The sequence below is a fragment of the Gallus gallus genome, chromosome 2 (genome assembly GCF_016699485.2).
Source record: "Gallus gallus isolate bGalGal1 chromosome 2, bGalGal1.mat.broiler.GRCg7b, whole genome shotgun sequence".
In the NCBI taxonomy this organism is placed as follows: domain Eukaryota; kingdom Metazoa; phylum Chordata; class Aves; order Galliformes; family Phasianidae; genus Gallus; species Gallus gallus.
Genome location: NC_052533.1, coordinates 102,028,469 through 102,042,573, shown reverse-complemented (window position 1 = coordinate 102,042,573; position 14,105 = coordinate 102,028,469). Strand labels below are relative to the sequence as shown.

General features: G+C 41.1%; 1 protein-coding gene across 5 annotated transcripts in view; it reads left to right on the top strand.

The window, feature by feature from the left end:
• ESCO1 (establishment of sister chromatid cohesion N-acetyltransferase 1) overlaps positions 1 to 13,673 on the top strand; it is a 28,368-nt gene extending 14,695 nt beyond the window's left edge. For 3 of the 5 annotated variants that reach the window (XM_046938203.1, XM_419155.8, XM_046938204.1), the window contains 5 exons: positions 2,295 to 2,426; positions 9,583 to 9,672; positions 10,773 to 10,916; positions 11,189 to 11,376; positions 12,696 to 13,673. In XM_046938203.1, coding sequence (XP_046794159.1) covers positions 2,295 to 2,426; positions 9,583 to 9,672; positions 10,773 to 10,916; positions 11,189 to 11,376; positions 12,696 to 12,843 — 702 coding nt within the window. In that variant the 3' untranslated portion in view covers positions 12,844 to 13,673. Of the gene's footprint in view, positions 1 to 2,294; positions 2,427 to 8,871; positions 8,995 to 9,582; positions 9,673 to 10,772; positions 10,917 to 11,188; positions 11,377 to 12,695 lie in introns of those variants that run through there. The other 2 variants (XR_005855344.2, XR_003073882.3) reach the window with 2 other exon arrangements.
• Positions 13,674 to 14,105: the final 432 nt, after the last annotated feature.

Here is a 14,105-nt window from a genome sequence, read left to right as displayed (position 1 = left end):
TGATGCAACTGAGTGCATGTCAAAGTGATACCAGTGACATCTAAGAAACACAAACTATCAAATATGGCAATACTGCCAAAACAGCATGTGTATTTACAATATGAGATGGGACAAGCTGAGGAGCTTGGCAGCTTTGAGGATTTTCTAGCCCCTGGTTGTTGATGGCACATCCTACATAGCTGTTTTATTTTTTGCTTGGTTTTGGCTTGAGATAGGTATTCTGGCTTAAATACCTTTAATTTCTCAGCAAGTTGAACAGAAATTGTTTCATTGCAGTACTGGTATTTTAGGAGTTGCTTTATGTAACAGATTTTCTAAGCTACTTGTTTTAAGTGTACTCCAAGCACCAGGGTAGACTCCATCTTCACTTACTGTAGCCTAGACATGGGGAGTATGTTCTCCATCCTCATCTAGAAATTAAGTTTGGCTCGGTTGGTTCATTTTAAGATAATCGCCATGCATCCTTCCTGCTGAACTGCCTCTTCTCTTCTCTCATAGATGAGCCCTTGAGAATATTTTGGTGATGGGATGGGGACTTTCTTTAGTATTATGTTGCTTCCTTAAGGGAAGTCTGCAGGCAGAATGAAATGTATCGGATTCAATTTTTACACCTTTAGAAACTTCATCTTGTCTTCACTCTGAGAATCTAACCACAGGATGCGTCTCTTTTTCCTTCGTCGAAGTAGTGTACTTCTGTTTGTATATGATATGAATGCATGAACTGGCACACCGTGTCAGATTCACCTTCTTTCTTCTGGCTGGCTTCCACACATGTGCTCTTAAAGAGAAGTTCAATTCTGGATCTGCGTGACCAAAGCAGTTGTACCTGTAGTCTCTTCTCGGAAGGAAACTGATACCTACGTGTTGGACTTCTCTAATAACTGCTTGAAATAAGTTGCTCTCGTATGGAGAACTGAGATGGCATGCAGCTCTTAGGCTTGCTTAAAAATATCTTGGAAGATGGAAGGAGTAAGAAGTAGCTAATCAGCACTTCTGCATTGTCACAACATGCTTTTATCTGTGAAGTAGACCTTTTGACTGTGAATGTATCGGCTATTAGAAAACAAATCTGGCAAATTGTGTACTTTCAATTTGTGCACAAGTATTAATTTCTTTAAAAAAAAATGCACAAAACCTCATCGTTTGCTTACAGAGTATCATATGCATCAGAGCATACAATTACTTTGTGACATGTTACGTATGTTAAAATAGATTAAAAGTGACGTTTACTGCTGCTTTCAGAAACACAATTTTCAGATGTAGTTACAGCAAATTGCACGTGAGCATTAAGCCAAGATTTAAGACATGCTTTTTCTGGCTAGTCTTTAATCTAAACTGGTATTGTTTCACTCTTTGTGGAAGAGCACTCTTCACACCTGAAGCCGTGTTCCTTATTAGGCAGTGACTGCTCAATCCGAGCATATTTCCAAATGAATAACAGCACCTGGATGAATAAATCCTGAAGCAGTATGCACTGAAGCGGTGCCCTTAATTAGAATAGAATCATAGAATCATAGAATCGCTAAGGTTGGAAAAGACCCACAGGATCATCCAGTCCAACCATTCGCCCTTCACCAATGGTTCCCGCTAAACCACGTCCCTCAACACAACATCCAAACGCTCTTCGAACACCACCAGGGTCGGTGACACCACCACCTCTCTGGGCAGCCCATTCCAGTGCCTGACCACCCTTTCAGAGAAGTAGTATTTCCTAATGTCCAGCCTGAACCTTCCCTGGCGTAGCTTGAAGCCATTCCCTCTAGTTCTAAAATACTTGGTTGTAGACTTGGAGGGTAGCACAAAGGGTTACAAGTAAAGTTCTGTGATCTTCCATTTGTATTGTAGCTGCAGAACTGTGGTGCACACCAAATACTGTGGGTCTGGATGTGGTTTAGTGTATGTGTGAAGAAATGATCGTATTTGCTGCAAGTAGTGTAACAAAGGAAGTTGGTTTCTTTTTAATAGAAAAAGAAGTGCGTTGTTCATAACGTAGGAAGGATGAAACCTAATTTTAATGATAGGTAGTGTTTTAATGGGTGGGTAGTGCACGTCCCTTTAAGGCTGTGTGGCTTTTCAAAAGATGGGATTCTAATTTCTCTACTTACTATTTCTTGCATTTCACTCAATTTTAGCTTTTCTATTGGGTGTGCGTAGAAGATCAGTCATCACTCATACTGTTATAAAGGGCATTTCTGATGAGATGGAAGCCCCCATGAGATGGAAGATGGAAGTTATATTTTCTGTGCTTGGAATTGACGTGGCTTTTTTTGTCTTTCTCTCTTTTTCTTCGATAGGATGCAGGACAGAAGAGATTTGGTGCTATTTCTTGTAATATTTGTGGAATGCTTTATACTGCATCAAATCCAGAGGATGAAACCCAACACCTCCTCTTTCATAACCAGTTCATAAGTGCTGTAAAATATGTGGTAAGAAAATATTATCTTTTACTTGCTGTGTACTATTTAAAATTCATACTACACTGTCATGTTTGAATAGATTAATATCACAAGAATCCACTGTTGGCAATAAATGGTTTCAAAAGCCATAGTAGACAGGTTGTGTGTCACTTATAAAGGCATTCACTAGGATAGTGATATTGCATTGCCATTATATTCTTTTACAGTTCCTTAGTTGTGGGAGGTGGGGACATGATGGTGGTAGGAAGACAAAGTAATGTTACTGTTTTGAAAGTGCTTAATACCGGTTTCTGCTTGCAGTGGTTGGATTAATTGTTAGGAACAGAGCTGACTGTTTTTGTAATTGTGTAATGTTAGATGACTTCTAAATTGCTTTTTCTTAATTACGTGTAATTCAAGAAGACTGCCTAGCAGTCCAGTTGATAGAACTTCACAGTGTTTTGAAACTTTACCAAATTTATAGTGCAATTGTAAGTTTTAAGTATAAATTTCAGCTATTTTTAGTAGGTTTGTTCTGTTTGCTATAGCTAAGTATCTCTCATGTTCAAACTGAGATAGAAAAAATTTGTGCAATTTTTCTGCTACTGTAAAATCAGCTATTTCTCAGTAGCTGATGTTACAAGACCTGTAGGAAGTATCTGTTCACATGTCTGAAATCCAGAACAGAATCCCCAAAGTCTATTTTCTTTATCACACATGTTACCTTCAGTACTCTACACTCGAGTAGATAAGACCTCCAGGATAACTGAACTGAGGCCACCAATTCATTTCATGTACGTACTAAATGGCAGTATGGGCTGCTTTTAAATCTCAAGCTCAATTTATTCCATGATTCATAAATACAAAAATATCCCTTCATAGCTAGCATTTGAAACTGCCTGGTAAATGGTTCTGGTACTTGTTCTGCTCTTGGTTAGTTTTTGCTGAATAATGCAGACGTCTTGAAAGATCTCATCCTACAAGGGAGCTGCCGCATAGCAGAAATGTTTTCCCACTTTACTCCTATTTGCCTTCCTCCCATATTCCCAAGTATTTTAAGATCTTAAGTGTTACCCAGAGATGTAAAGATAAGTCACTAGAAAGCGTTAGTTGTTTTGAGCAGAAGCTGGCATATGAGTTCAGTAGATATTTAAAGCTGCTGGGTTTGCATGGTGATAGGAAGCTGCACTGAAGTTTGGAATCAAGTATTTCAGAGATTGAAAGAGCTGAAATTTCTTACTTGTATATAAAAAGTGAAAGAGCAGATTGCCTTAAAGCAGTTGGAAATAACTGAAGTTAGGAAGGTTTACCTCCAATTAAAGGCATACCTACTGTCCTTTCCGCTGCTAGGCATCTTGGTAAAACTTCACACAATTTGTATTTAAGCAAATAGTTTGCATTGTCAGTTCAGTAAGTGAACATTTGTATTTCTGAAAGGTTAGGGCTTCAGTTACATTTCACGACAGATGACTACAGAGTGATGATGTAGCTGGGTATTCTGTAACAGAAACTGTAGGGTAAGATGCAAAGGAAGGACTCTCCGAGTCTTTAAATTCCCCTTTGGCTTTTTTCCTCATAAAAATTTGACTGACTCAGTTTTCTGCCTTGCTGAGTAGGTACATCTCTAGAACTAATCATTTGACCGTAGTTGTTGATTGTAGAGTGGTAATGTTCATGACAGAAATGCCTTCACCTCCTCTTAGAAAATAATTAGAATTGTAGATAAGCCTTCTTGCCAGTGAATTAGTACACTAAGTCTCTCCTTACTAATTCTTTGTTGCCCAGATACCAGAAGAATGCTTGCTTGTTATCCTACTTTTGCTAGGAGGTTTCTAGTGGGATTTCTGAAAGGATGATTTGGAGGAGACATGCTTGGTTTCTAAAGACTTATATGTAGATACTGTATTGAACCTGTAACTACATTCCTTTCCCTGACAGAAGAGATGGTGCCATCAGGCAATTAGGATGTTTTAGAGAAGATCTTAGTTCAACCCAAGTGACCTTGGATGTTATTGTGTTAGCTCTCCAAGTGTTGACTTTATGTTATTAACACATGTGGTGCTATTGTTGATTTGGAGGCTGTTTTAAAATATTTTAGGAGTATCTTTGTCTCCTGTTATTAACATTCTTCATCCCATATGATGCAGTCCCAGTCTGACTTGAGATGACTTTTCCAGTGCCTGAAGGGGGCCTACAGGAAAGCTGGGGAGGGACTTTGTATAAGGGCAGGTAGCAGCAGGGTAAGGGGAAATGGCTTTAAACTGGCAGAGGGTAGGTTTAGAGTACATGTTAGAAAGAAATTCTTTACTGTGAGAGTGGTGAGACACTGGAACAGGTTGCCCAGTGAGGTTGTGGATGTCCCCTCCCTGAAAGTACTCAAGGCCAGGCTGGATGGGGCTGTGAGCAATCTGGTCCAGAGGGAAGTGTCCCTGCCTATAGCAGGGGGTGTTGGAACAAGATGACCTTAAATGTCCCTTCCAACCCGAACCATTCTGTGATTCTCAGCCTTTCTCCCTATTGAGTGTCTCTTGTTATGTACTTGGTATTTCTGTCGATGATTCATCTCACAGAATCACAAAAAGAAGACTGTATGTATATGATGGCAGAGCTTCTGTTACTGTGATCTGTGAAAATTGGCTTTGTTGTTGTGAGTGGCTTGCCCACCTTCATGCAGCTGCTTTGTGGGTTATTTTTGCCTTTTTTTATTTGAGTACCAAGTAGCCAGAAGATAGTCTGTATATAACCAATAAGTTATTTACTGTCTTCAACAGAACATAATTTTTTTTTTAAAGATTATTTTCTTACCTTTAGTAAAGAATTTTTTTTGGTATCTCTGTAAGTTCCATTATGCCCTCAGAGGTAGGACAGCCTGGCAAGGAGATGGCATAGAGAAACTCGCTTTGTCATTGATGGCTAGTAGAGACAGCAAGGAAGTTGCAGGCCTTATGTGGAAAGAGAGAAAATTGGGCAAATGTAATGGTGTTTTCTAGATTAGGGAACAGAAAATTGGCAAGGAATGGTATGATGATATGGGTTTCCTGAGGAGTGATATTTGCTGTTAAACAGAAGCGTACAAACTGAAAAAGAAAGAGGTAAGGTGGTCAGGGACAGCACAGAACACGAATGGTGTAAGAGATGTGCTGCTGTACACCAACACAGGAATCTGTCTTGCTATCCTTCTGGTTTCAGACATCTGAAAATCTCCAGAAAAATATGCCATTCTAGCACGTGCTTGCGTTGTGTCATCACATATCAGCTGTTAACTTCAGTGCTGAACTCTAGGATGGATATGTGATTCAGTTTTAAAAAAGCAGACATCTAGCTGTCTCTGTGACACCACGTATTATCAATTCAGTATTTCAGCACAGATTTTTCTTGAGAGAGACATTATTTTTAATGAGGTTTTTATGTTGTGAAGATAAATATTTAAGTTAGGAAATGCCTGAGGATTTGGTTGCGTGCTGTGAATGCGGTTAATGCAGTGTTTGTATTTCTAGCTCATTCTCTCAGTTAAGAGCTCAAGAAGCAGCAGGAGCTGTTGTTTGGGCTGATGTCAGATCTGCCTAAGTTTTAAACAGGTGTTCTACTGAACAGCATCCAAGTTTGTGTCTGATTTTCAGATCATAACAACCAGCTTCCTGGAACATGAGGTTAACAGGCTATCAGGCTTGAAGATGATGATCAGCTTCGTGTCATCTTCACTTGATTTGCATGTATTCCAAAATTGATCCATTATGCAAAATGAAATGTAGTGTCACAAATTAAGTTCTTACCCTTAGCCATCTCCTGTAATACCCATAGTTTATGAACTGTGTTAGAACAGCTGCATCCAGTGATCTTAATGCATTCTGTAATCAAAACCCCCTTCTCCGTGTTACACTTGGAGTTAGGAGAGGCTGAGTATCTGTGTCTTGATGAAAGAGACAGGAAGAAGAATGCACTGGGCCCATTTCTCTGCTTCAAATTATTGTAACATTTCATGCTAAAGGGAAAATTCCACCAGTGCTTTTCTACGTGAAGATATCTAGGATTATGCAGTATTAACCACATCCCCCTCTCTAACTCAATCGTTTCGGGGGAAGAAATTGTGTAAGAGAAATACACCACAACTTTTGGTCTACACGTGTTCATTTGGGAAATAGGGTACACAGTCAAGCCAGCACTGACAGACACAGGAAAATACCAGGTTTGCTGTCATACTTCGTGCTCTTACCTAAGAACTTCTAAAACATGAGGAAATACACAGGGAGCAGTCGTACTGTGTTTTCCAGCGTATGTCTTTAAAAGCAAATCTGTGTCAGATGGTATCAAACTCTGAGCAGAACATACTGTGTGTAGAACTGAGCATGGGACACTTGAGTTAGAGGGCTGTGGGAGCCATCTTTCCACCCGTGTACCGCCTTGTCGTACACATATCCAGTGAGGGCAGTGTGCTGCAGTGTAGCTGCACTTACTGTCTGTATCACTTTGTCCTGATGGATTAGCAGCTGTGTTGTCCTTTTTCTGGTCTCTTTCTTTTGTACTTTTAGTGCTGTCGTACTTGAATAAGCAAGCACAAGCAATCTTCAGTCTTGTTTGAATCGGATGGGAAAGCTATCAAATAGCTTGAAACATCATGAAATATCAGGTAGCTTTTCAGGGCACGTTTTCAAAGCACTGTGAGTCTCTGTAGGGTAAATAGCTGTGATATGGAAGGGAAGAGGGCATTGCAGCTGTTAGTATGTACTAGTGGGGCTCTGTGCAGCACTCATCTGCCTAGCTGTGGTGATGAGGTTGTATGTGCCACACTACAACTACTCGTATAGGTCGTCTGCTGTTAAGAAAGGCTTCCGGTGTCAGGGAGGAGTGGTATAATCACGTTCTTCTACCTCAGGCCTTTGCAGAACACATATCCTGGTGAGGACAAGAGCTTCCCTTTTCATTCAGTTCATCACAAGCAATGTACGGGAGTGCCAGGGCATCTTGTTCTGCAGTAAGTCTTAGTGCCCTAAAGTAATGTCAATTAAAAGGGAAGGGGAAAGCATTTTCTGACATTGTAGTAAAATACACTGCAGACACTACGCTTTTGTTTCTTCCTGTGGTAATACGTTGCTGCCCTCTGCCTCCAGTTTTAGTGACAAATCTTGTGTGTGATTTCCATTAGTCATTTTTACAGGAAGCACAGCTCCTTTCTTCCTAAGGTTGAAAACTGAGGATGCTGAGGAAGCAGATATGTGAAATGTTAATTGGTGTGAAATGCATGGAGCTGCTTCAGTATCAAAGGGGCTTTAAGTGTCTTCTCTAATGTAAACCAAATGAACTAAAAATCTTAGATGAGCTCAGCCTTTGCAGAAAGGTTCTGAAGAACTCCATCTAAAAGATACATTTCAGCATCAATTCCAAAAGACTTCAATTTAGAACTTCCCCTTCCTATGATTGCGATTAGTTCCTATATGGTACCAATCAATTAAGAAAATAAATAGGTAAGCAGTAATGAGTTCTGAGTATTAGAGAGCAATTTTATCTTTACAGTTATTGTATTTTGACTGAATTAGATTTAGACTTCTGCATTACAGGCTGTTGCTTAAACATATAACAGCAGTGCGGTGAAGCAGAAGATGTTTCTGAACAGATTTCACTGTGCTGGAAACACCTGGCTAGTGGGGTAATAGAATGCCTGAGCTTTAAACATAGAGTGCATTTTTTTCTGCGTGAGGCCTGCAACACTCTGGGTGCTGTACAGGGCTATGTAGCTGTTGAGTGATGCTCAGAGGTGGTTTAATGTAGGTTATCAGAAGCTTTCCTTGTCTGAGGTTGGAGAATAATAAGCCTTGCCCCATTTTTTTGTCCACCTTTTCCAACAGTCTCAAAGCCCACATCGCAGTCCTACAAATGACATTTGTTTGCTTACCTGAATCGTGTTTAGACACAATAAATACAGATCCAAATGGTTGTGCCGATACCTGGTGCAAGCAGTACAGAGCAGGAAGGCAGGCAGGATCTAAATGCTATCTGTGTTGCCGCTGTCGCCTTGCTGGGGGAGAGACTTGTACCTCAATAGCTGCAGGACTGCTGGCAAGCAGGGGAGCTCCTAAAGTTGTTCTCTTCACATCACGTTTGGGGCGAGGGACTGAAACCAGCATGATGCATCCGAGGTGCAGATCGAGTGTTATGACACCGAAGTTTGTCACTTTTTTTGGTGGTAGTGTTTACGGCATTCATTCGGTGCCAAATTGCATTGCTTGGTCTCGAGCTGAATGTTATTTTGTGGAAAGTGACGGGTTGCAATGAGAATGACTCCATCGATGTTGTTCCTTCAAAGGCTTTCTCATTTGCAGTTGCTTTGCGTAAGACTTGTCGATCGGCCTTTCTAGTGGCTGAAGTTACTTCTGCATTCAGTGTTTTAGGTCCCGTCAAAGCAACTTGATTTCTGATATCTACCAGTCCCATCTTGCTAGATTTAAGTGGCTTTTTTGTTTTGTTTTTTTCCATGCAGGTACTGCTCATTATTCACCACGAGTGTGGATCTGAAGAAGAGTTAATTACCTCTATTTTTTTGAGTATGTTTATACTTCAGATACACACAACGTAGCCTCCTTCCCCATTAGATTCTTAGAAGGTAGTTATAAAAATTTTTTTATAGTATCCTTCTTGTGGCTTTATTAGTTATGATCAGTAACAAAATAAACTATTCCTTACATTTTGGGCAACTGCATGCCAATCAGTTCACTTAGAACCTCCTGGAGGTCTTTCGCATGCCAAAACTTTAAAACTGAGTGTGTATTTGTGGAGGTAACTATGTTAAAAAGAAATCTTTCAATAACCAGTAGGGTTTTTTCCATTGGCTGGACTCGAAAATAAATATGGCGTAGGTGTGGAGATCACTGTGTGAGCCGAGCGTGCTGCTTCCATTTAAAAATCCAGTGTGCACTGCAGTCCCTGGGGGAAAAAGTCTAGCTGGGAAATGAGACGCTTTCATAAATCATTTCTAGTTGTAGTTAGACTGTTGTGTTCTACCATAAGTAAGATCCTGTTATATCTCTTGTGCTCGTTTTAAGCCGCTAGCTGAAGTTTCCTTCGCTAGCACAACAGCTGCTAAATAGTTGGAAGTCTCTGCCTGAGTTCAGTGTCTAGAGCAATGATATGCAATTTCTGTTTGTAAAAGTACATCTTGTATCTGGTTTAGATAAATGTTTGTTTTATTTAGGGATGGAAAAAGGAGAGAATTTTGGCTGAATATCCCGATGGGAGGATAATAATGGTTCTTCCTGATGACCCAAAGTACGCACTTAAAAAGGTATGGCAAAAAGAACTAGGCTTGCATATTTTACTTTGTTTGATATTTTGGTATGAGTGATGGGGATGTAGAGTTAGTAAACTTAGGTGGAAGCGGTTGAGGTTGGACTCAAAGCTGCCGTGGCTCTGCGGCCTTCTCCACAGAGTGGTGCAAGATCTCACTCCTACATTGTGCTTCTCACAGGGAGGTGGGGCAGGGCAGGAGCAGCTCCAGCCAACTGGTGCTTTTGTTGATTGTAATACATTTGCTGAATGCCTGCCAGATATTTTATGTAACAAAAATTTTCTGCTATGTTTAAACAAACTGAAACATGCTGATGGTGTTTCACAGCATGAGTGCCTTCACCATTCTCTAGATGATTCTTGGCTGAAAACAGATTTAGTGGCCTCAAAGTCATCTCTTCCGTTCCTGTGTCCAAAGCAGGATTAGCTCTGGTTATGCTGCATCCAGTAACATTCTAATACTTCTACCACTGTGGGCTTTTTGTTTGGGCCTTTTTATATAACTCCCTGAGACTTCATTGCAGTACTTCACAGTCCATAATGTGGGAATTTTTCCCTCAATATCCAATAGGATCTCCGTACTCAAGTTAAGCTCACGAGTGCACATTGTTCTTCCAGAGCATACAACTTGTACATAATTCTCATTACAATGCCACTGACTTTATATATTCATCGCACCATTACTTCCAATATTGTGTGTAACTGCAGTGTGCATTAAAGCAGCCGCACCTTCTAATGCACCACTTAAGGAGGCCACCTCATTTCTGTGCTTTGGCATAGACCTCATCTGTTGGGTAAAGTATCAGAGTCCACGCTTTGATAACCTGCATTCTATTAGCTCTTAGTAACTGGGGCTTGGTTGTAATGAAAGCTGATGTAGAGGTGTTTACTCTTCCTATTTCAGCCAAGGTATTATTCAAGAAACAGTTATGTGGACTTGTGCTGTACGTTCCTTAGGATAATCCTTACTTCTGGAATAGCTTCCAGTGTTCTACATGCTTTAATGTGTTTCTGTAAACCTGTCATTTTTATGAATATTTGTAAGAATGTATATTTATACATGTATATCTTATGTAGCATTTAAACTTACTTTGACAGGTTGAAGAAATTAGAGAAATGGTAGACAATGACTTGGGATTTCAGCAAGCTCCGCTCATGTGTTACTCGAGAACGAAAACTCTTCTTTTTATTTCTAATGACAAAAAAGTTATTGGCTGTTTAATTGCAGAACATATCCAATGGGTAAGTGATGAATTGGAGGGAGGCGGTCTGTAAGAGCTGGTGCTTCGTAGCTGTGTTCCTCACATTCTGCAACTACAGAATTACCTTTGAATCCAGGACTGGCCATTGAGCCGATATGGGGGGGATGGGTGGGGGAGGTTTTTGGTGTTAGATCACTCTGAAATGTAGCCATTCATTTTTGTATAGTTGATGCTGAGCTGAAAGAGACAAGAATTACTTTATTCAATAATGACGCTGTTATAAAGTAACAAATGTTTTGATGTTGCCTGTAGGGCTACAGAGTGATAGAAGAGAAGGTTCCAGAAATTAGTTCAGAAAACGAGATGGTCATATTTGAAAGACAGAAAGCGTGGTGCTGCTCAACCTCCCCAGAGCCTGCCATCTGTGGGATCAGTCGAATATGGGTGTTCAGCATGATGCGTCGAAAGAAGATTGCTTCTCGGATGATAGAGTGTCTTAGGTAATATTAAAGACATTTCCTTGGTTATATGGCTTTTTTAGAACTTAATCCAAGACGGCCTTGCATTACTTTGTGCTTCGAGCTTGGGTTTGTAAGTTTCCTGTGATACCTGGGAATACAGCGGCGAGTGCAGTTGACAGTTCCAGTATAGTGTGGGGTTCGATAACTAATGTCAGCATTCGGCAGTATCTTGTGTTTAAAAGGGGTCTTTAAGAGCTGTGATGAGCCGGCCTAGTGGCCTGCAGGTGGGCTTGGGTAAATTCCTCTCAGGTAATTATGAGTGAAGGAAGGAAATCAGACCATCCTTGGGCCGAGTGCTTGAGGTCCAAGTGTTAAGGACTGTGATGCTGTCGCTGGCCAAAGGCCCGTTCCTTTGAGGTCGGAAAGGGGAAATGAGCAGAAAGGAGTACACACAGCTGTTTGATGGAACCCAGTCAGTGGTTACAGCTGTACTTCAGTCGCGTTTCGGTTTCTATTTTTTTTTTAAAGCTTTGCTCAGGTTCACCCAATGTTCTGAGAGATTTTCAACTTCCATGGGGCTTTAGTAGCTATTGATGAGTAGCTTCGACTGAATACTAAGTGCTAGATATGTAAAAGGACTCAAATATTCGCACCGCTGTTCAAACAAATGTTAAAAACATTGCATCTCACCTTTAGTGTGTTCTCCTGCTTGCATGGCCTTCCACTAGCTTGTTTTCCTAACGTTGCTCACGTAGCCATCCAGAGAAGTACAGTGGTGTCCCTACCTCCTTATTTATTCAAGAAAGAATAGAACTCATATAAAATATTTTCATACAAAATTAAACAAATTGAATCTTCCTTTTCATATAATTGAATAATATAATTCACGATTCATAAAAACCGAATGCATATTGCTAGGAATTGTGTTAAGGCTGTGTTCTTAGATGTTCCAAATTAATCCAAGCTGTGCTCTTATCCGAAATGTCAAACGTGTTTTATTTCAGACTGGCACTTGAAATTCCATCAAACCCCTCTGTGAGGACCCTGAGTTGCTGTAGTTGTTGTTTCCCTTCCTGGTGATTGTCCTTTGAATAGTTGGGAAGAATTCCAAGCGAGCTCCAAAACTGAACTCGATGCAACTCAGAAGGAGTTGCTAAAAGAGGAAAACCTTCCCAGAACAAGGGCTGCTTTTTGCTATTTGATAAGAAGAGGCAGATAGCTCATAGAGAATGAGGCTTCCTCCTTTGGAACGTCCCACCTCGTAATCGGTGATCTGTGGCCTGATAGCATAAATAACCTTACATTATTCCCTCAGGGTAATTCACTTTTTTTTTTTTTCCCCCCTCTCTTTCAAACAGGAGCAACTTCATATATGGCTCATATTTAAGTAAAGAAGAAATTGCATTCTCAGACCCCACTCCCGATGGCAAACTCTTTGCGACACAGTACTGCGGCACCGGCCAGTTCCTGGTGTACAACTTCCTCAACGGGCAGCACCAGGCTTGACTGCCCCTGAAGGAACTCCATCTGTACTGGGAGACTTCTGCCAAAATGGACGGAATGGGGACAGACCTTATGCAGAAGCCAGGGCCATTTTTCTTACCGTGAACTCAGGACTGGTAACAACCAAAAGGTTGTACTATTTTATTAAAATTGTAAACAATGCAGTCATAGGCTAACTTTGTTTTTTTAAAAGAAAGATATTTTATTAACTTTTACAGAAGTTTGATTGTATTTTATCTAGTTAGTCATGTTTACATGCAGCAGAAAATTGTTCATAGTGGACTGTAAACTAATGCAAAGACTATAGTCTCACTGATGAGTACAAGCTGAAGTTCTTAATGTGGTGATATACCAGTGCTGGGTGGAGCTGGGAGCCCATCTCCCCACGCCAGGTGAGGCAGCTGAAGGCTGCCTGCTTGGCAGATCCCTCAGCCCTGCCCCATACCAGCAGGGCCTGGAGCACCTGCACAGCTGTGCTGGGCAGACCCCTGCGGCTGCTGGTGAGTGTTGGGTGCACCTTTCTGCTGCCAGTGGGCCGGCCTGGCACCAAACCGTACCTAATGGCCTTTTGGCCCAGGTCAGTCGTAGAGTAAAACGGGGAGTGCAAAATGGCAAGGGACTGGCGTGCAATGCGTGTTCCCCCAAGTGCTGTACTGCGTATATGCCTCTGTTAGTGGACTTCACTTTGGTACTTGTCACTCCTTCATAAAGCTCTCCTCTTTTAAAGGGTTTGTATGTTGAAAAACTGCTGTGGCCTTTCTTGATCTGTACATAATGTAGATAGATGAAAAATAAAATTCTTGATAGCTTTTTCTAAAGTTACTCTACATTGATACCGAGTGCGAATGAATCCTTTGTGTATTTATACTTCTGCATGTGAAATATGACCGTAGCACTGTGGGCTTGACACAGGCTGTGAAAAACAATCACTGTGCTCTTGGGGTCAGAATTGCCTCTTTGGCAATCAGTGCGGTGGCAGCGGGTGCTGCTGGCTCAGCACCATCCTGCTAGGAGGCTCATGGGCTGATGAGAGGTGATAACGTCATCCTTGACTGATGGCTTAAAGCCCTCCTGGAGGGTGGGAGGGAACTGAAATTCATACTTCTGCTTCGCATTGATTTGGAAATTGACAAGGCAGTTAGGTTACACTAGAAACACTGGTTTCTTGTGCTGGGTGCTGCCGTGGCTCTCCTTAACCTTTGTTTAGGGCTGAAGCAAAGGACTAACAGTGCCTCTATAGATTGTCCTTCCCTCAGGGTGCTGAA